Source organism: Carcharhinus amblyrhynchos, chromosome 7, assembly GCF_965287045.1.
Source record: "Carcharhinus amblyrhynchos chromosome 7, sCarAmb.v2.hapA, whole genome shotgun sequence".
NCBI classification, from domain to species: Eukaryota; Metazoa; Chordata; class Chondrichthyes; order Carcharhiniformes; family Carcharhinidae; genus Carcharhinus; species Carcharhinus amblyrhynchos.
In genome coordinates this window covers 62,402,747-62,422,603 of record NC_137330.1, presented here as the reverse complement: position 1 = coordinate 62,422,603, position 19,857 = coordinate 62,402,747, and the positions used below count along the sequence as shown (strand labels likewise).

General features: G+C 40.8%; 1 protein-coding gene across 2 annotated transcripts in view; it reads left to right on the top strand.

Annotated features, from left to right (window-relative positions):
• l3mbtl3 (L3MBTL histone methyl-lysine binding protein 3) overlaps positions 1-19,857 on the top strand; it is a 134,197-nt gene that overhangs the window by 25,239 nt on the left and 89,101 nt on the right. For both annotated transcript variants that reach the window (XM_080192466.1, XM_080192467.1), the window contains exons 5-8: positions 1,004-1,151; positions 14,762-14,861; positions 15,815-15,909; positions 18,798-18,902. In XM_080192466.1, coding sequence (XP_080048592.1) covers positions 1,004-1,151; positions 14,762-14,861; positions 15,815-15,909; positions 18,798-18,902 — 448 coding nt within the window. The remainder of the gene's footprint in view (positions 1-1,003; positions 1,152-14,761; positions 14,862-15,814; positions 15,910-18,797; positions 18,903-19,857) is intronic.

Here is a 19,857-nt window from a genome sequence, read left to right as displayed (position 1 = left end):
GTTGAAGTGGTGGAGGCTGCCTCGCTAAATATTTTTAAGAAGCGGGTTGATGGGTTCTTGATAAGAGAAGGGATTAAGGGTTATGGGGAGAGGGCGGGAAAGTGGAACTGAGCCACAACAGATCAGCCATGATCTTATTGAATGGCGGGGCAGGCTCGAAGGGCTAGATGGCCTACTCCTGCTCCTATTTCTTATGTTCTTATGTTCTTAATATTTAAATTTTCTTAAATGATCAAATTGTTACAACACAAATATGTATTTCATTAGCCACAGCAAAGATGGCTAATCTTCATGTAACATATTAAAACTGTTAATTAAATTTTCTATTGATTAATGGTTCTTGTGCTTTTGAAACTTGGCAAAACTTTCATAATGAGCTTAGCTGTAATAACGAACTACTGTTGCTCACAATGAAGCATATTGAAATTCCAGAAGTAGGTGGCTATGTTTTTAAGTTCTGCAAGGTGTTAATTAATTGTAAGCATTTGGGATTAAATCACTGCTCATGACATTGAGTTCATAAGCATTTTTTTCAGTATTGAATGATGCATGAGAGCACTTTCTCACCATGGTAAAGGTACTCTAATGCATCTCAGTACTTGTACAATGTCAGTGAATGTAATGGTCAGCTTGTTTTTTTTCAGGACAGAGCCCTCTATTCATTATTTGCAGTAAAGGCACATTGAGCTTACAATGTACCATTTAACAATAGACACCAATGGAACACTTGCATTTTATTTATTTCAAAGCCTAATGACAAAATAATTCCAGGATCAGATAGTTGTTTTGGTCCTTCCACCTTGGGACTGAGGCTACCCCGCACCCTTATCCTGCATTGAGAAAATGCCTGGAAGTGGGAATGGAGTTGGGAATCTCAGAATTGGGTTTCTCCTGACACCCTTCTGGAATCACCTACTTAACAAAAACCTGGGTCTCAGGAAGGGAGAAAGTAATTTAATTTATGGATTTTCTACTGATATTATTTACTCTTATTTTGCTTCAGGATATCTATTTTGAGAAAGGAACCATCTACATACAATAATGAAGAAGTTGCAAGAGGCAATCGTAAAAGGAGACAAAAACCAGCCTCAACTGCAAAAGGAGACATTAAAGAAAATGGAGAGATGCTGAAGGATGAGGAGGAAGATATTGTATGTATTTGTTTCTTTCCTTCTGTTTTTGTCTACAACATCTTTACTAATTGCAGAGACCAATCTCAGGAGTTTGACAAATGTTTATAAATCCGGTACATTCATTCTTCAATGTTGATTTTTTAAGATATCTCCACCTCTTAGCATAGAATACAATGAAGATTTTCCTGAAAAAAGAAGAGTAAACTGGGGGGGTGTGGCGGTTGGAGATGGGATTGTTCCCAGTTAGCAACTCTCTAATTAATTTTCCTCGAACTGTTGAACCATTTCTCGTTACCTGGAATCCAGTCAAATACGTTGCTCCGACGACTGAAGCAATGTATTAAAAAAGATTGACACCTTTTTTAATTGATTGGCAAAGTAGAAGTTATTACAAATGGGCTGCTGAACACAGCAGAAATGTTGGAAATTCCTAACTGATTCCTCTAACTTCCTAACTGCTGGTTATCCCAAAAAATGTTCTTGAAAATCTCTCTCAGAAAGACCTGGTAAGGATTTTTACACACTTGTCCAGAAGTGCTAACTTCCCCTAGACAGTTGTGCTGAGAACCGTCTGACAAAGCAGCTTAAAGTGCTAACTTCAGATGCTTCTGCTAGTATCATGCCAGTCGTTATTCTAAAGGAGTTGAAGATATAAAAGTACTTCTAATTTCAAAGTAACTATTTTAAACACCCAGACTGAGCCCTGCATGGCATACCTCCGCACCTGAGCTGCACAGGACTAGCAAATGCAATGAACAACCAGATTGTGGAGGAATTTATATGGAACAACTTGTCAGAGCCTGATTTATTATGTCAGAGCCCTGATTTTTAGCAAACTATTCCTGAGTTGAAAGATTGGATGTCTTATCTATACTCAACTTAATTGTTGCATTTGCGTTGGGCTATTTTTGGGAGCTAAAGGAGGCAATGCTAGAGGCAAACTTAATAATCACAAAAATTACACCGAGGTCTATCACAATTTTTGAAAACCTTTTGTGTCCTGTGTGTACCTTTTTTATTGTGGCCAGGTGAGGAGGGGTCAGATGGCTTCCCTTTTTGGCCCCTCGCTTGACCATCACAGGTTTTTTTTCCGAAAGGATATACTTTCCAATTCAATTAACTGTTTATGCATTGTGATCATAAAAGAATCAATTGGGTAGGCCTTCTTGAACTTAACAAAGAAGGGTATTTTATTAGATTTGAACCAATTGAAGTAAAATAAAAGTATGCAACGACTTGCAGTGCGTGCGCACACTCCCAAGTTCAGAGACATACGTGTGCAGAATAGAGTGTGAGGAAGGATAGGATAGGAAGCTAAATTGGAATCCATTCTTTTAAAAAAAAAGTAAAGCACAATTGCTGGAAAATCTCAACAGATTTTGGTGACCCAAGCTTTGATAAAGGGTCATCTGGACTCAAAACATCAGCTCTTTTCTCTCCTTACAGATGCTAGACCTGCTGAGATTTTCCAGCATTTTCTCTTTTAGTTTCAGATTCCAACATCTGCAGTAATTTGCTTTTAAAACAGAATAACTGCCTGTTTGGGTGACTTGGCTGGCTTCAGGCTAAATCAATGATCTTGATGCTTCTGTTGCAGATGACATCCATTTAAAGATGTAGTTGGTTATTCTTCGGGAGATGGGTACTGTTGGGTTGGTTTCTTTTCAGAAATCTCTATGTGCAGTTGGACATCCCTGGATGATAACAGTCAACAACTGGGATCCAAAGCTTACCAGATGGGTTGGAGAAAAGATGGAGAAAGGGCCACACTTGGGGCTTTCTCCTGAAGCTCTGTGCCCTCTGTTCTGCTGTGAAAAAAATGATCTTAAAGCATATAAAGGATTGACTTTTCACAAGACCTTCCTTCACTTGCCATGGAGATTCGAGAGAGAATCCACACCCATGCTTTCCAAATGTGACATGATTAGATCATGTCGGGGACCTAACTTCGCCGGCTCCATTGTTCAAACAATTAGTCATATTAACCTGTCTCCAACAGTTTAATACCTCAGGTGATTGCCATAGATACCTTACTAATAAGATAAGAGGTGAGCCCATTATATTCACCTGATGTCATTGGCTTTGTGTTTTGCAGATAGACTGATGTTAATTGGTTAAAAAGAAAAAGGACGCTTATGTCCAGATGAGACTTGAGGGCTCAGGTAGTGCACTAGAAAGCTTTAGATTGGCTAGGAGGGAGTTAAAGAGAGAGTTAAGAAGGGCTAAAAGAGGACATGAGAAGACTTTGGCTGATAGGATTAAGGAGAATCCTAAGGCGTTCTATAGATATGTTAAGAACAAAAGGGTGGTTAGGGCAAGATTCGGGCCAGTTAGAGATAGCAGTGGGAATTTGTGTGTGGAACCGGAAGAGATTGGAGAGGCATTGTACCACTATTTCTCTTCGGTGTTCACGCAGGGGGACATAAATGTAGCTGAGGAGAGCACTGGGTTACAGGGTTGTAAACTGGACAGTATTGCAGTTGATAGGGAGGATGTGCTAGATATTCTTGAGGGTTTGAAAATAGATAAGTCCCCTGGGCCGGACGGGATTTATCCTAGGATTCTCTGGGAAGCAAGGGAGGTGATTGCAGAGCCTCTGGCTCTGATCTTCAGGTCGTCGTTGGTCACAGGTATAGTGCCAGAAGATTGGAGGTTAGCGAATGTTGTCCCATTGTTTAAGAAGGGGAACAGAGACTTCCCCGGGAATTATAGACCGGTGAGTCTTACTTCTGTTTTGGGCAAGGTTTTAGAAAAAATTATTAGGGATAGGATTTATAGTTATTTGGAGAGTAATGAATTGATTGGAGATAGTCAGCATGGTTTTGTGGAGGGTAGGTTGTGCCTTACTAACCTTATTGAGTTTTTTGAGAAAGTGACCAAAGAGGTGGATGGGGGTAAGGCAGTTGACGTGGTATATATGGACTTTAGTAAGGCGTTTGATAAGGTTCACCATGGAAGGCTTCTGCAGAAAATGCAGATGTATGGGATTGAGGGTGATTTAGGTAATTGGATCAGGAATTGGCTGGCGGATAGGAGACAGAGAGTGGTGGTTGATGGTAAGTATTCGTCATGGAGTTCAGTTACGAGTGGTGTGCCTCAGGGATCTGTTTTGGGGCCACTGCTGTTTGTAATTTTTATAAATGATCTGGATGAGGGTATAGTTGGGTGGATTAGTAAATTTGCTGATGACACCAAAGTCAGAGGTGTGGTAGATAGTGAGGAAGGGTGTCTTAGTCTACAGGGAGACTTGGACAAGTTGCAGAGCTGGGCCGAGAGGTAGAGGATGGAGTTTAATGTGGAAAAGTGTGAGGTAATTCACTTTGGCAGGAATAACAGATGTGTAGAGTATAGGGCTAACGGTAGGACTCTGAATAGTGTGGATGAACAGAGGGATCTAGGTGTATGTGTACATAAATCCCTGAAAGTTGGGAATCAAGTAGATAGGGTTGTTAGGAAGGCATATGGTGTCTTGGCGTTTATTGGTAGGAGGATTGAATTTAGGAGCCGCAGCGTCATGTTGCAACTGTACAAGACTCTGGTGCGGCCGCACTTGGAGTATTGTGTGCAGTTCTGGTCCCCACATTATAGGAAGGATGTGGAGGCTTTGGAGAGGGTGCAGAGGAGGTTTACCAGGATGTTGCCTGGTATGGAGGGGAGGTCCTATGAGGAGAGACTGAGGGATTTGAGGTTGTTTTCGTTAGAAAGAAGGCGGCTACGAGGGGACCTTATTGAAACATATAAGATGATTAGAGGTTTAGATAGGGTGGACAGTGATAGCCTTTTTCCTCGGATGGAGAAAGCTAGCACGAGGGGGCATACCTTAAAATAAGGGGTGGTAGTTATAGGACGGATGTCAGGGGTAGGTTCTTTACCCAGAGGGTGGTGAGGGATTGGAATGCCCTGCCTGCTGCAGTTGTAAATGCGCCTAGTTTGGGGGCGTTTAAGAGATCCGTGGATAGGTTTATGGATGGAAAGGGTTTGGTTTAGGTTAGAGGGTCATTGTTTTTTAACTGGTCGGCGCAACATCGTGGGCCGAAGGGCCTGTTCTGCGCTGTAATGTTCTATGTTCTAATTCAGCTTGGGTCAAGTCAATTTCATCTCTGTTTTAAAATGTCTGTTTTTAAAAGTTCAATTCAGATTTCCAGCTTGTGGATTAAAAATCATTATTTGGCGTAAAGTTAATCTTCATGACAGTTGCTATTATAATGTGGTGGAAGAGGGCTCTACAGACATCGCCTACTTTAGCTTTATCCTTAAAGCAAGTTTGCTGTGATTAGAGTTGACAGTGAAATTTACTGAGTTTGGGACTAAGCACTTATCTACTCCATTGAATGCTGTCTGAATGACAAAGGCAATCACAATATCCTCCCCTTCAGAATTCATTTTTTTTGTCCATGTTTGGCCTTGGCCTCTTGAGAGGTCTGGAGCAAAGTGGTCCAGACAGAACCTAACTGAGGCATTGGTGAGCAGTTTATTAGTGAGTAAGTGCAATTTGGTACCTCTTTTCCATACCCAACAAGTAAACGGACTCAAATTAACTTGGGGACAAATTTAAAAGGGGCAGCCCCCCAAAAGGAAGGGGGGGGGGGGCCGCAGACGGCCCGAACAGAAACCAAAGTCCAAAGGAAACTCAAAACATTAAATCAAAATGTGATTATCTCTATTAACAACTTATTCCATCACTTTGCTGAAAGCTGAGAGTAACACAATCACATCGAATGCTGGAAACAAAAACAGAAAATGCTGAAAATACTAACTAGGTTAGGCAGCCTCTGTGAGGAGTAAAACAGAGTTAATGTTTCAGGTCAATGTCATTTCATCAGAAGTGGGAAAGTTAGAAATGCCATTGGTTTGAAGCAAGTGAAAAAGAATGAAGGGGAATTCTGTGCTAGGGTGGAAGGTAGAAGAGATTAAGTCACAAAAGTCTTGGGAGCTCAAGGCCTAAATTGTGTCAATTGAACAACTCGAAACAAAAGATGTTTCTGGAGAAGGTGTGAATGGTTGGGTGATGAACAGCCACCATGCAAAATCAGAAACCGGGAAATACAAGAATAAAACTGAAACCTGCCAGAAAAACGAAACAAGATGAGATAAAAATTGTACCCTAAAGTTTTTGAACTTGGTTTGGAACATTGCAGGAGACTAAGAGCTAAGAGGTTAGCTCGAAAGCAAGGTGGAGAATTAAAATGACAGGCAAATGGAAGCTCGGGACACCTTGCAGACTGAATGGAGATGTTCTGCAATGTGGTCACACAATTTGTGTTTGGTCTGTCAACCCAGAGACAGTTATTGAGGAGGAGATAATAGCAGTAAAAGCAACTTTTGGTGGATGCCCGATGAAACACGAGAAGAGAAATAGAAAGCAATGAAGGATAATAGCAGAACTTCAAAGCGGGGGGAATTCCTGAAAAGGAACTGGCAATGAAATAAACACTAATGCAAAATCAAAATATACAGAGCTGGAAATCTGAAGTTAAAATGTCAAATGGTGGAAGTACAGGAAAGACATAGAGAATCTGGTAAACTGGTGCGACAACAATAATCTCTCCCTCCATGTCAACAAAATGAAGGAGATTGTCATCGACTTCAGGAAGCATAAAGGGGAATATGTCCCTGTTTACGTCAACACGGACGAAGCAGAAAGGGTCGAGAGCTTCAGGTTTTTAGGTATCCACATCACCAACGAGCTGTCCTGGTCCCTCCATGCAGATGATATAATTATGAAAGCCCATGAACGCCTCTACTTTCTCAGGAGACTAAATAAATTTGGCACATCTGCTACAACTCTCACCAGATGCACCATAGAAAGCATTCTTTCTAATTATATCACAGATTGGTTTGGCTCCTGCTGCTCTGTCCAAGACCACAAGAAACTACAAAAGATCGTGAATGAAGGCCAGTCCATCACTCAAACCAACCTCCCATCCGTAGTCACTGTCTGCACTTCCTGCTTCCTCGGAAGAGCAGCCAGCATAACCCCTTGCACTCCGGACATACTCTCTTCCACCTTCTTCCATCGGGAAAACAACACAAAAGTCTGAGATCACTTACTGACTGACTGAAGAACAGTTTCTTCCCTGAAGCTGTCAGATTTTTGGATGGACCTACCTCGCATTAAGTTGATCTTTCTCTGCACCCTAGCTATGACTGTAATACTACATTCTACATGCTCTCCTTTCCTTCCCTATGTACAGTATGCTTTGCCTGTATAGCACTCAAGAAATAATACTTTTCATTGTATACTAATACATGTGACAATACATCAAATCAACAACTAGTGGTTTTACATCAGAATTTGGAAAGTTAGAAATGCAATGAGTTTTAAACAGGTGAAAGAGAAAAGAGTGGGAAGAAAAATAAAAGGGAAATTCTTTGATAAAATAGAAGATGAAAGATTTAAATGACGGGAATGTTGGTAGTCCAGGATTAAAGGACTTGTTAATGGGACAAGTCAAGAAACAAAAGATATGTCTTGAGGTGTAATTGCAGATGCTGAGCAGTTGCCATCTGAAAGCAGAAACAAGAGCAATGAGTGAAACTGAAACCTACAGAAAAGGAAATAAAATAAGTAGAGGTTGTGGTGTGAAATTGTTGAACTCCGGTTCTGAGGTTTAGAAAGGATGAAATGTTACTTCTCTTATGTGGAGCTTCACTGAACCAGGGCTGGAGAGTGGGGACAGAGATGTCATCACGAGAGCAAGGTGGAGAATGTAAATAACAAATGGCTGGAAGCTTGGAGTCACAGTTGAAGAATAATGGAGGTGTTTCAGAAAATGATCACCCAATCTGTGTTTGGTCCTGCCAATGTGGAGCAGACCATATTGTCAACAGTCAGTACTGTATACAAAATTGAAATAACTATGTGTATGATGGACTGTTTGGGGCCTTGGATGATGGAGAGCAGGAAGGTAAAAGGACAGGTATTGCACCCCTCGTGCTTGCAAGGTAAGATGCCACGTGTGTCTTGTGGTAAACAAAAGTAAATGTACTCATCTTCAGGCTCCATTTAGAGCATAAGCATAGGCCTGGACTGGGAAGCGAAATGGCCTGTTTTGTTTTTGCTACACGTCCTATATGTATTATATAAAAGAAGAAAGTGTTGAGGTTGATTAAGGAATGGACCTGAGTACCCGCAGGGAGTGTTCCCTTCAGAATGTTGCAAGGGGAAGATGAGTTTGGTGGTGGCAGAACTGATGGAGCAGGATCATTGAATATGGTTAGGACCTTAACTGGGCTGAGTTTATAGCTGTTCTGTATTTCATAGTCAGGAAATAAGAACATAAGAACATAAGAACATAAGAAATAGGAGCAGGAGTAGGCCATCTGGCCCTTCGAGCCTGCCCCGCCATTCAATAAGATCATGGCTGATCTGTCGTGGCTCAGTTCCACTTTCCCGCCCTCTCCCCATAACCCTTAATCCCTTCTCTTATCAAGAACCCATCAACCCGCTTCTTAAAAATATTTAGCGAGGCAGCCTCCACCACTTCAACGGGCAGAGAATTCCAGAGATTCACCACCCTTTGAGTGAAGAAGTTCCTCCTCAACTCCGTTCTGAACCGCCCCCCCTTTATCTTGAGGCTGTGCCCCCTAGTCCTACTGTCTTTTTTGAGCGGGAAGAGTCTTTCCACCTCTATCCTATCCATCCCATTCATCATCTTATACGTCTCAATGAGATCTCCCCTCATTCTTCTAAACTCTAACGAGTACAAGCCTAGTTTATTCAGCCTCTCCTCATAGCTCAACCCCCTCAACTCCGGTATCAGCCTAGTAAACCTCCTCTGCACTCCCTCCAGGGCCAAAATATCCTTGCGCAGGTGCGGCGCCCAAAACTGCACACAGTACTCCAGCTGCGGCCTCACCAATGCCCTATACAGCTGCAGCAAGACCTCCCTACTTTTATATTCAATCCCCCTCGCTATGAAGGCCAGCATCCCATTCGCCTTCCTGACCACCTGCTGCACTTGCAGGCTGGGTTTTTGCGACTCATGCACGAGGACCCCCAGGTCCCTCTGCACCGTCGCCTGCTGCAGTTTTTCGCCACGTAAGTAATAGTCCTTCCTACCATTCTTCCTACCAAAGTGGACCACCTCACACTTGCCAACATTAAATTCCATTTGCCATTTCCTGGCCCATTCGCCCAGCCTATCTAGATCCTTCTGCAGACTCTCCACACCCTCCGCACAATTTGCCTTTCCCCCAATCTTGGTGTCATCAGCAAATTTCGACACCCTACACTCGGTTCCCTCCTCCAGATCATCTATATAAATGGTAAATAGCTGAGGCCCCAGCACCGACCCCTGGGGCACCCCACTAGTCACCAACCGCCAATCCGATACCTGGGTAATTTTCTACATGATCAGAGGTATTAGTATTGTAACTGTACTGGAGCTTTCCCAGAGATGTAGTTAGTTCTGGAGAACAGGTATTCATCTCTACAGCTAGGATGTTGCTGGACCTGTAGACTTTGCTGTAACCAGTGCATGCACTTAATGCCACATCAAATAAATCAAATTGGCAGAAGACTGGCATCTGTGATGGTTGGGACCTTGAGAGGAGGCCACAAAGCATTTTCCAGTCACCACTTCTGGCTGATGTTGGCTGTGAATTTGTTGTCATTTGCACTCATATATTCTGGGTTCACAGAGTTGCCTCTTCCCATTACTGGTTAATTTTACACCACCATTTGCTACAAGCTGTGACAGGAGCTTTGACTTACATGATCTATTGATAATGGAGCCACATAGCTCTGTCTAGACGTTCTTTTTCCATGAGTTGCCATTTTTTAGGCTGTGTGTAGTGACTGTCACCGCATGTCCTGTCCAGGATAGGGATGATTGAATAATTCCTCCTGGAATGTGAGTGAGTTTGATTGATTGTGAGCATGCAATTTTGTATTATGAAACCATGCTTCACTCACTGCCTTTTGCTGGATGAATAATCTTAGTGGTTTTACTCAGACTGGCATATGTGTGTGACTCCATATCCACAATAATGCAATCAGCACTTAATTGCACTATGAAACAGCTTTGCTGGCCACTTAGTTGCCAAGATGATAGTCCTTCCACACCAGCTCCTCAAGAGTAATTGGGTATGTATAGTACATGCTGGCAGATTGTTGGTGGATTTCACAAATACTCACATTGCTCCTATAAATGCTATGATTGCTTTTATTCTTTCATAGGATGTGGGTATCACTGGCAAGGTCAACATTTGTTGTTCATCTCTAATTTCCTTTGAACTGAGTGGCTTGGTAGGTGATTTTAGAGGGCAGTTAAGAGCGAACCACATTACTGTGGATCTGGAGTCACGTATAGGCCAGGTCATGGCAGATTTCCTTCCCGAAAGGGCAGTTGTGAATCAGGTAGGTTTTTGCAACAATATTTGTCAGGGTCACCACACTAAGCCTAACTTTATATTGCAGATGCATTAATTAAATGCTGTGGTGGGATCCTATATCCCCAAAACATTAGCCTTGGCTTTTGGATTGCTAGTCCAGTGGTTATCTCTATGCCACCATCTCCTCCATGTGAGAATGGATTCAAGTAAGAGCCTGTGAAAATATGGTGCATGTTTAATTTTAATTGTTCAGTGCTTGGCAGTGAAGCAGTTAAACTTAAAACACTGAAATAACTTGCACTTAATAAAAGAATTTAGTACAAATGTCTTGTTGAAATAAGTTGCTTTTGCTTGACCAGCCTTATCTTGGTCCCTTTAGCTCTAGACAATCTCCTGTCTCCCAGAGAATTTAACCTGTTTAGCTAAGCTCCTCATTGCTTATCAGCCTTGCCTCCCTCCAGTCTAAACTTATTAAACTGATAATCAATTAACTTTGTCCCTGATGTTCTACCAGTTACAAGACTAGTATAAGTGCTGATGATTGTAAGAGATCAGTGGTAAAACTAAAGCTACAGAGGAGGGAAAAGAATGTTGATTGACTTATAACTGCACAAGAAAGGAATGGGGTAATATTATTCTGTCTACTGCTGTTGCTCAAAATATGTATGTCTTCATTCATGAATTAATTAGTAATCTCCTCACCACCCACAAGGTGTCAGGTTCACACTTGTTACACTGGGCAATGACTTCCTGGCTACCTTTAACCTGCTGGGAGACCATGTGATGATGTATCCTAGAGACAGGTTTCATAAACTGGAACAATTAGGCAATGTTTTGCATTCGACAATTCAATAGCCATGTCGAAGCTGTAGTTAGCAACAGGTGAATGCCTAGAGTAAGAGAAAATTAGATGATTGGATGTCAAGCACATGTCATCCTGCATCTCCATTTAAATGATAGAAGATCCAGAAAACAGGCAGCACTTGACAGCAGTGACATTGCTAGACACAATTGACTCAGATTCAGTGGCTTCATGATAAATAAACATAGGGGATCTAACACGTGAATCTCAGTAGGCTCTAAGTGAAACGCTGCAGCCATTTAACACCTTATTCTACATAGAATCATGAGCATAAATGATAAGAACCATAGCAAATGACATGCATGCAACGCATAATGGATGAAATAAATGTGCTGCCCTTGATTCTGACCATTGTACTTAATATTTATATACCATTGGTTAAAATGAAAAAAAAGAGCCCAGCCAAATGGGAATATGTGGTCGTTACAGTTCAAGGTTAGTTATCATATTTTTTCTCAAATTGAGTTGTACTAAGGGATTGTATTATAAAACCAACTGAATTCACATTGGCAGATAAAGAAAAAAAGGTTGACAAAAAAAGCAAATTCTGGTCTACTCCAAATTGATATAGCAAGGATCTGTTGTCTTGAGTGGAGGCCCATTGCCAAGATGTTAGCAAAAAATGCACACCTGGAGGAGACATTACAGCTATACCTCAGAGATTATCTAAGGCAATCCAATGGTACTTAAGAAACACCAAATGGAAAACGTGGAAGGTGGTTTGGGACAGCTACTTGAAGATGCAGATTATATCTGTAAGAACTGGTACTGTTGTGAAATCTCTTGGAAAACTCCTTTTGCTCCCAAGATTGGTGTGCATCGCCACCTTTGGAGGAGGGTGTGAGTGCATTGAACATTGAATGCCAGTAACTTCATTCTAGGGGGCGAGAAGACTGCTTGCAGGGATGAAACTGAGCCAAGTCCACCACCACCTGCTGCAAATTGGTGGTGGACATGGACATGGACTAAAACCTGAGGATGTGCCTTGTTGGTCACCTGATACACAGGCCTTACCTGCTCTTACTACTCTTTTCTGCTGGATATATTTGGGCATCTTACCTAATCCCTTTGGCATTCAAAAATGTAGGTGTCCAAATGTGTTTCAGATGGTAGCACGCTTGTCTTTGAGTTCACGACGTAGTGGGTTCCAGGTCTACTTCAGGGCTTAAGCACAAAAATCAAAGCTATTTGTACTGTGGGGATACTGTCTTGCATCTGAGAATTAAGATCCTGCCTGTCCCGTCAGGTGGATATAAAAACTCCCTGCAGCAAATTCAGTTTTCAGTTAACAGCCTGCAACCTCAACTGTAGATGTGATTAAATATCAAGCCAACAATGCACCACATGTGTTACATCAGTATTGAAATATAGTGTGCCTTCCATTTTAGCGTTAACACTCTCACCGATAACCTTAAGAAACACTTTGATTGTTGTGCCATGAAGAATGAGCTTTGCCAAACGTGAATTGATTGCATGCAAAAAAGATTGGAGGAACACTGTCAAAATGCTGTCAGATATATTGCTGTCGGCTTTGGGCTTAATTTTGCAGACAAGAGAATATTCGTGTTCTGTAGTGCGCTGTTTTTTGTTTTGAATAGAATCAAATTTAAATGAGCATATTGCTGCAAGGGGTGAAATGATCTTGGTAATTCAGTCAAGTTACTGAACTGCTTTGATCTGTAACCCTACAAATCCAGTAAATATTTAGTTTGTAATTTGAATAGAATCTCAGGTGTCAATCTCAGGATATATATTGCAAATAATCTATCAATCTTTTTCTTTACTGCTGCTTATCTTCGTCTGGTTTAAATCAGTGAAATCCTAACTGTGGTCTTAAAGGCAAAGAAATCCTTTCTGATGAATTTTCAGAGTCATGGCACCTTTTTCTGAACTTCCAGATACTGACTGCCAATTATTGTATGGCAGTTGCAAGTTGACATGGGCCCTGAGTCATCAACGTTAAATTTTCTTTTTTAGTGGTCAACTTTGAGCGCTCTTTCTTGCATTAACAGCACACTGCCAGAATAGGGATATTTGTTAATGAAGTGAACACAGCTTTATTATCAAAGATTATGGAACAGTATAAGCCAATTTGAAAAAGCTCCCCTTTTTCTTCCCCATAAAGTGTGTCTTGTTACACAAAACCATGCTCGTGGGTCTCTGCTATCGTATACTTTTATGTTCCATAAAAACTTCAACATTGGAATGCATTTCTGTGGTTTTAATTGTCAAAAGATAAATAAGAATAAACATATGAGCAAATTAATGAAATTTTATTTGTTAACTTTGGTACTCGTGATCCTTGGGTACTGATTGAAGAATTGTAAGAAGAGGGAGAAAAGGCTTTTAAGCATCATCCATATTGAAGTTCAAAAGGAAATACATTGATAATGGTGCAAATTCCTTCTCTCTGATTTAATATTATTTATTAGTGCTGCAAATCATGGATATGTAATGCAACAAATAGGATTAGGCAGAATTGCAGTCACTATTAGTGGTTGAATCTAAAGTTGCAAAGTAAATATCAAAGTTAAAGCTGTATATTCTTTAAAAGAACTATTCTCCAGTAGCAAACTCTAGGGTAATTTTTTTTTCTTGAAATGCTTTAAAGCGGATTTTTTTTAACTCAAACTGCTTTTCAAATTTCTAATTCTCCCATTAAAAACTAATTTTCACTGAGCCATGATCAAGACAAGCAAGAAAAAAATTAAATGTGAAGAAAGTATGTTTTACTTATCATAGACTTTTAAAATTGTATTTTTAATAGTGCACCCATATGTTATGAGGTGACTTGATTTGAAGTGCAGGCAGAGCAACTGCTTGGCCTTGTGGAAGTCCTTGGGAATTTTGAGGGCCTGACCAAATTTATTTGATGCCAGTGAGTTGCAAGAGCTCAACCAGCGGCATCTTGCCATTTAGAATAGTGGAAAATCTGGCAATACTGCTGTATGGTTAACATAATCAATCTATTGTTGGGGTGTGAGAACATGGATGGAATGGCAATAATTGGAAATTATTTGTAGTATTCTGAGTATATCTATGCTGGTTCCTTTATGAACTGCTCATATGCTGCTCTATAGTGCATGCTGCAGATTTACATTAGGATGCCACATATTGCTGTAGGTTAATTCTACAACACTTTGTACTAGGCAGAGGGTCTAAAATTTAGGATTTTTCCATATTTTAATGTGGGTGGAGTGCACTGATACACCCATCTTATTCGGCATGACCGAGCTTGACTGGGAGGATTGAATCTGCTTGCTTTTCTTCTGGTTTCTGAAGATCAGGGAGGGTGAAACCCTTTATTAGTGGTTGTTGTTATTTAAGATTGCTGACTGCAATGATCAGTAGAAACTTCAAAACCAAGAAGAAGAAGTGGTGTAGCACATTTCAGTGAGGAGTTGAACAGAATGTCATTTATATAATTTAGGAAGAGAAACAAGGGGAGCTGAAGGTGCTGAAAGTAACTCAGAACAACCACGTCCGAGCACGAAGAAAAAGAAAAGGCGATTCTGGATTACTAAAGCAAAGTAAGTTGGCACCAAACAATATAATGCACAAACGGCACTCTAGAATTAATGATTAATTGGTATCATGCTAAACCACTACTACTTGGGATTTTTACTTTATAGTCAAATTTCATTTGGTTAGAAAAAAGCTGAAAACAGAACAAGAATTGTTAGATGCTGAGAAAAATCTCCTGAGTTAGAAATGATTTTTACTGGGACATATGGGAAGTCAGTACCATAGATTTAACAATACCTCGTCATAGAGCAGTTTCATCTACTTTTCACACTATGGCTGCAATGTTACTGCTTCGCCCACCCTGATTCCAGGGCAGGTGAGGTTCGCTGAATAGAAATCTCCATTGACTTCGGGTGGGATTTTATGATCTTGCCGGAGTGAGGTTGTAAAATCCTGCCCTATGTAACTTTCATAAAGTGCCTTTACTTTCTAACTGCAGCGAAAAAGAATGTTAAACTGTTGGCCAACTAACCTGAGTTCACTACTGAACCTTGATTATATTCAAAGGGTATGTCACTGGAAACTCTGTTTTGGGTGATTTTAACACCCTGCACTGCCCTCTATGAGAATAAAATCAGGCTGAGTATAAAATCTGAACTGCACCCAATCTTGTAAATTACAGTTGACCCGCCTTGTGTCCCACATTTGCTGGTATTTATCTGAGGCACTAGATTTTGCCTTGTGCACTTGTTTGGGGAGTGGATGAAAGAACAAGAGCAGCAAGGGAAGAAAATTTCCTGGGCTAGGTAGAACTTTCAAATGTGTCATTTCTGTTGTTAAATAATATAAATGTTGTTATGGCAGCCATTGTGTGACACGAACCTTTATTAACCGTTTTAAGAGTTGGCATGTAGTTCAATTGTGAGTATTTTATTTACGTTCTGAAGATCTTGATAGAGTATGCTTTGAATATCAAACCCTTGTTTGCCAAACTTGTGTTCTATTCCATTTTCCGCAGCTTTAACTTTTGGTGGTAAGAGAAAAGCCTGGAGTTGGGCATCTTATTTGGAAGAAGAAAAAGCTGTTGTTGCACCTACCAAACTTTTCAAAGAGGTTAGTTACTGTGGGTATGACTGTTAAACTGTACACCATTGTCATCCAGAAAAATGTGTGCATGTTGTATGGTAACATTGTCTGGCATGTTTACACTGTTATGATCAGGTGAGGAGGGGTTAAATAGTTCCTTCTTGTTTGATTACAAGTATTTTTGCTTGAAAATGATTGTTATGCCAGTTAAGTGAGTGCTTAACTGTTTATACACTGCATTCCTAAGAGCTGGCTTTCTTGAGTTTAACAAAGAAAGCCATTAATATATTATGTTTAAACTAAGCTAAATAAAATAAAATACACCAACTTTTGCATATATCCCTATGCTCAAAGTCCACACGCGCGCGCACTGGTTTGGTCAAATGAAAAGATTGTAAAAAGTGAAGAGGGCTTTATAGTCTGCAGCTTGCTAACTTGGCTGGATTTGGGCTAAATCTGGTGGTCTTGCTGCTTTAAATGGGGGGTCTTCTGTTTTCAGAATCAGGGGTTTAAAATTGCAGATGTATGATTGTTCTGTTCTTCTGGAGACAGCTGTGGAGTTGTTCTTTCTTTAAAAGCTCTTGCACATGAGCAGAGAATCAAATAATAGCAGACAGAGACCAAAAGATTGCAAGTTGCTTAGAAATAGAGAGAGGAGGAAGGATCTTGCTCAGTTTCTTGGCTATTTGTCCTCAGTTCTGCTGAGTAAACATGCGTAAAATATACAAAGAGTTCACTTGTCACGTAATCAACCCCTCTAAGTGAGCAGTAATTCAAATATGATCATGTATTTCAATTGTAACTTGATTAGGTCAGATCTGACAGCCCGCCTCTTAGTCAGGGTCTTATTCTTCATGTGATTATGTTTGGTTTGTCTTCACCCTTCTCAGTACCTGAATATTGTGCTGATAGAATAGGAAATATGATTCCTTCACATTCCATTGAGATCATTGCCTTTGGGTTTTTGCAAACATATTAGTGGTGATTCTTCCAGAAGTGCTGAATTGATGAGGAAACTGGTCTAGATCACAATTATTTTTTCAGTGCAACTTCAGGTCCGAATCTCCCCACTCTGCAATGCAGAGGTTCCAATTGTGACTATTATTAAAAACTGGAGGGGAGGTCTATTCATGCCAGAGGCTGACAGCTCTGGAACTCTGCGCATGCGCAGTGGCCCCGATCTGTCATTCTCCGTTTGCTGGCCAGCTTAATCACCTAGCTAGCCCAGACTGCAAAGTAACAGTGAGACCCTCCCACTGCTACCAATTGCCCCAGGCCCCATCCATAATAGGCCCTGTTCCTTGGTACTGCCCAATGTCTGCTGGGCAGTGCCAAGGTGCCCATTGGGCATGAGCACCTTGCCCCTTGGGCAATGCTGGGGCCACAGGCTGGCATGGCCAGGGTGCCCATGCCCAGGGGCACCACCCACCCTGATGCCTGACCTCCCCACCCCCCGAGGGCCCCAATTGCCCCTCCCTTCACTCTGGCGGAGTCTCCTGGGGAATGTGGGGAGCTACTGAGTGAAATACTCCCGGCGGGATGGGAGATGCTATTGGGCCCAGTAAGTTCCGTGTTGGCCCGATAATAACATTTAAAACAGATTAAAAACACTTGCCTCTTTTCCCGTTGGTTTCCAGCGTGGTCTCGATTGCGCCTGTTCTCTTGATCTGGGAGACGCACATATATCGGGAACGCAGGTGCGAATCCTGCAAAATGGCCGACATGCGCATCTCCCGATCTGAACCGCCAGAAAATTTGCAGGTAGCGATGGGAGAATTCCCTCCCCTCCCCCCGCATCTCGGTTTCAATGGAGTTGAGAATGGAATGTACATTGGGTAGCCATTTGGCTATGATTTCAAGTAGCTTTAAGTCTGTTGTTTAAAAAAATCTATTTTTATAGTTAAATTCATATTCCTAGTCAATGTATTAGAAATCATTATTTGACTTGAAGCCCATTTTCATGATAACTCATTCTCTATCCCCAAAAAGCTTATCCTAAGATTTTGTTGGCTTCATGTCAGAGTGCATTCTCTAAAATAAACTACATCTGTGAGTGCATTACAATAGAGCAGAATCAGCTCTTTTCCACCACATTAATTTATTTATGTTCTCTCATTATTGGCACATTTTCTCATTATTGGCATGTGAAAGCATAGATCTCCCTTATCTCTCAATAAAAAGGCCTTCCAGGCATTTTGGAGATTTTAGAGTAGATTAAATAGTAATGACATCAAAATATTTAAAGCAGAACTGGGGCAGACTTGAGATGTAAGGAGTTTCACCTGGGGTAAATTCAGCAGAGTTTTCAGCATGAAATGGAAATGCATTCCATAGAAAGGTAAAAAGTGAGTGATAAACCAGTCTGTGCTGCTGTAATAGCTATGATTGAAGTTGAAATGAAGCAAGATGTTCATAGACTTGACACTCAGCATGCCCAATCATTAGGGAGCAGCAGACGAGTAGACTGCTAAACCATATAGAGGAAAAGGTTTGTTAAGATTTGGAAGAAGTCATGTTCAAACTGTGTCATAAATTTGGTCAGACTTGACCTTGAGTATTGTGCCCATTGAGGCACAAGGAGACATTTAACCTGAAGGTGTGATGGGGGGAACGTTGTAATGTGGGAAAAGGAAAAACTACACGACCAAGTTCTTCAACCCACCCCATCGCTGTCTTTTTAACCAATCTTTTTGTCAACTGTTCTGATAGTCTTTGGTTTGGTGTCAGTTTTTGTCTGATTGTGCTCCTGGGATGTACTTTGAGATATTTCACCACTTTTGGGTTGTACAATAATAGCCTGATCCCTGCTAAAGGACTAGTTTTGTTTCAGCAGTTCAGAGATTTTTTTTAAAAAATATTTTGCACTGGTAAAATACCGTATTTTTTTCTTAATCTTATATTTCATTTTATTCTAGTGCCAGTCATTTCCACAGAGCAAAAATGGATTTAAAGTTGGAATGAAACTCGAAGGGGTTGACCCCGAACATCCATCCATGTACTGCGTTCTTACTGTGGCTGAGGTCTGTCTTCAAACATCATCTATTAATAACATCGCTAAAAATAACAATGTGCACTCGGAAAACAGGTTTAAAAAAGCATTTGTTCACAGGATATGGGTATCGCTGGCTAAACTAGAATTTATTGTCCATCCCTAACTGCCCTTGAGAAGCCAGTGGTGAGCCCGCCAACTTGAACCATGGCAGTTCATGTGTGTGTGTGTACACCCAGAGTGCTGTTCGGAAGGGAGCTCCAGGATTTTTACCCAGTGATTATAGTTCAAACCCAGGATGGTGCATGGCTTGGACGGGTGTTCCCATGTCTTTCAAGGTGGTAAAGGTTGAGAGTTTGGAAGGAAAGTGGAGGAGATTGCAAGAAGTAACTGCAAGGCCCACTTAAAAAAACATTTAGGATATTGCACTGCAGATCCAGTCAGGTCTTGTTTCATTTTGCTGCCTGCAGGCTATTTTATTTTTTAAACATTGGTAGTAGAAGTTGCGAGTGATTTGTAGCACATTACAGTTGGAAATAGACATTCAATCTATTTCAATGTTTAACCTGTTCCGCTGCTTGATACAGCTATGTTGAAATAATCCGTTTACAATTTTGATCTGCCATGAAAATAGAAAAAAAATTAAAATCTAGTTAGAAGGTACCGACATATTTTCTGGAGCTTCTACATTTCCGGGAACTTGTTTTCTAAAATTATTATTTTGGAGGTTAACAAGCTCTGACTTGTCACCATTGCTACTTTGCAACTGTTGAAGACTGTGTTGTTGTGGTGTATCTGCAAACCTTATTTCAACTTTTGCATCATTATTAAATGTAGCAAAACTGGCAAGTTTTTATTTGCTACAGTTTCTGTTTCATGTATCTGCTGAAAATTAGTTGTTTGAGAGAGTTTAGATAGTTGAGTAATCTGTTTGCAATTATAAATTAATTAAACATAAATCTATACATTCTTTATTCTTCAGTTGA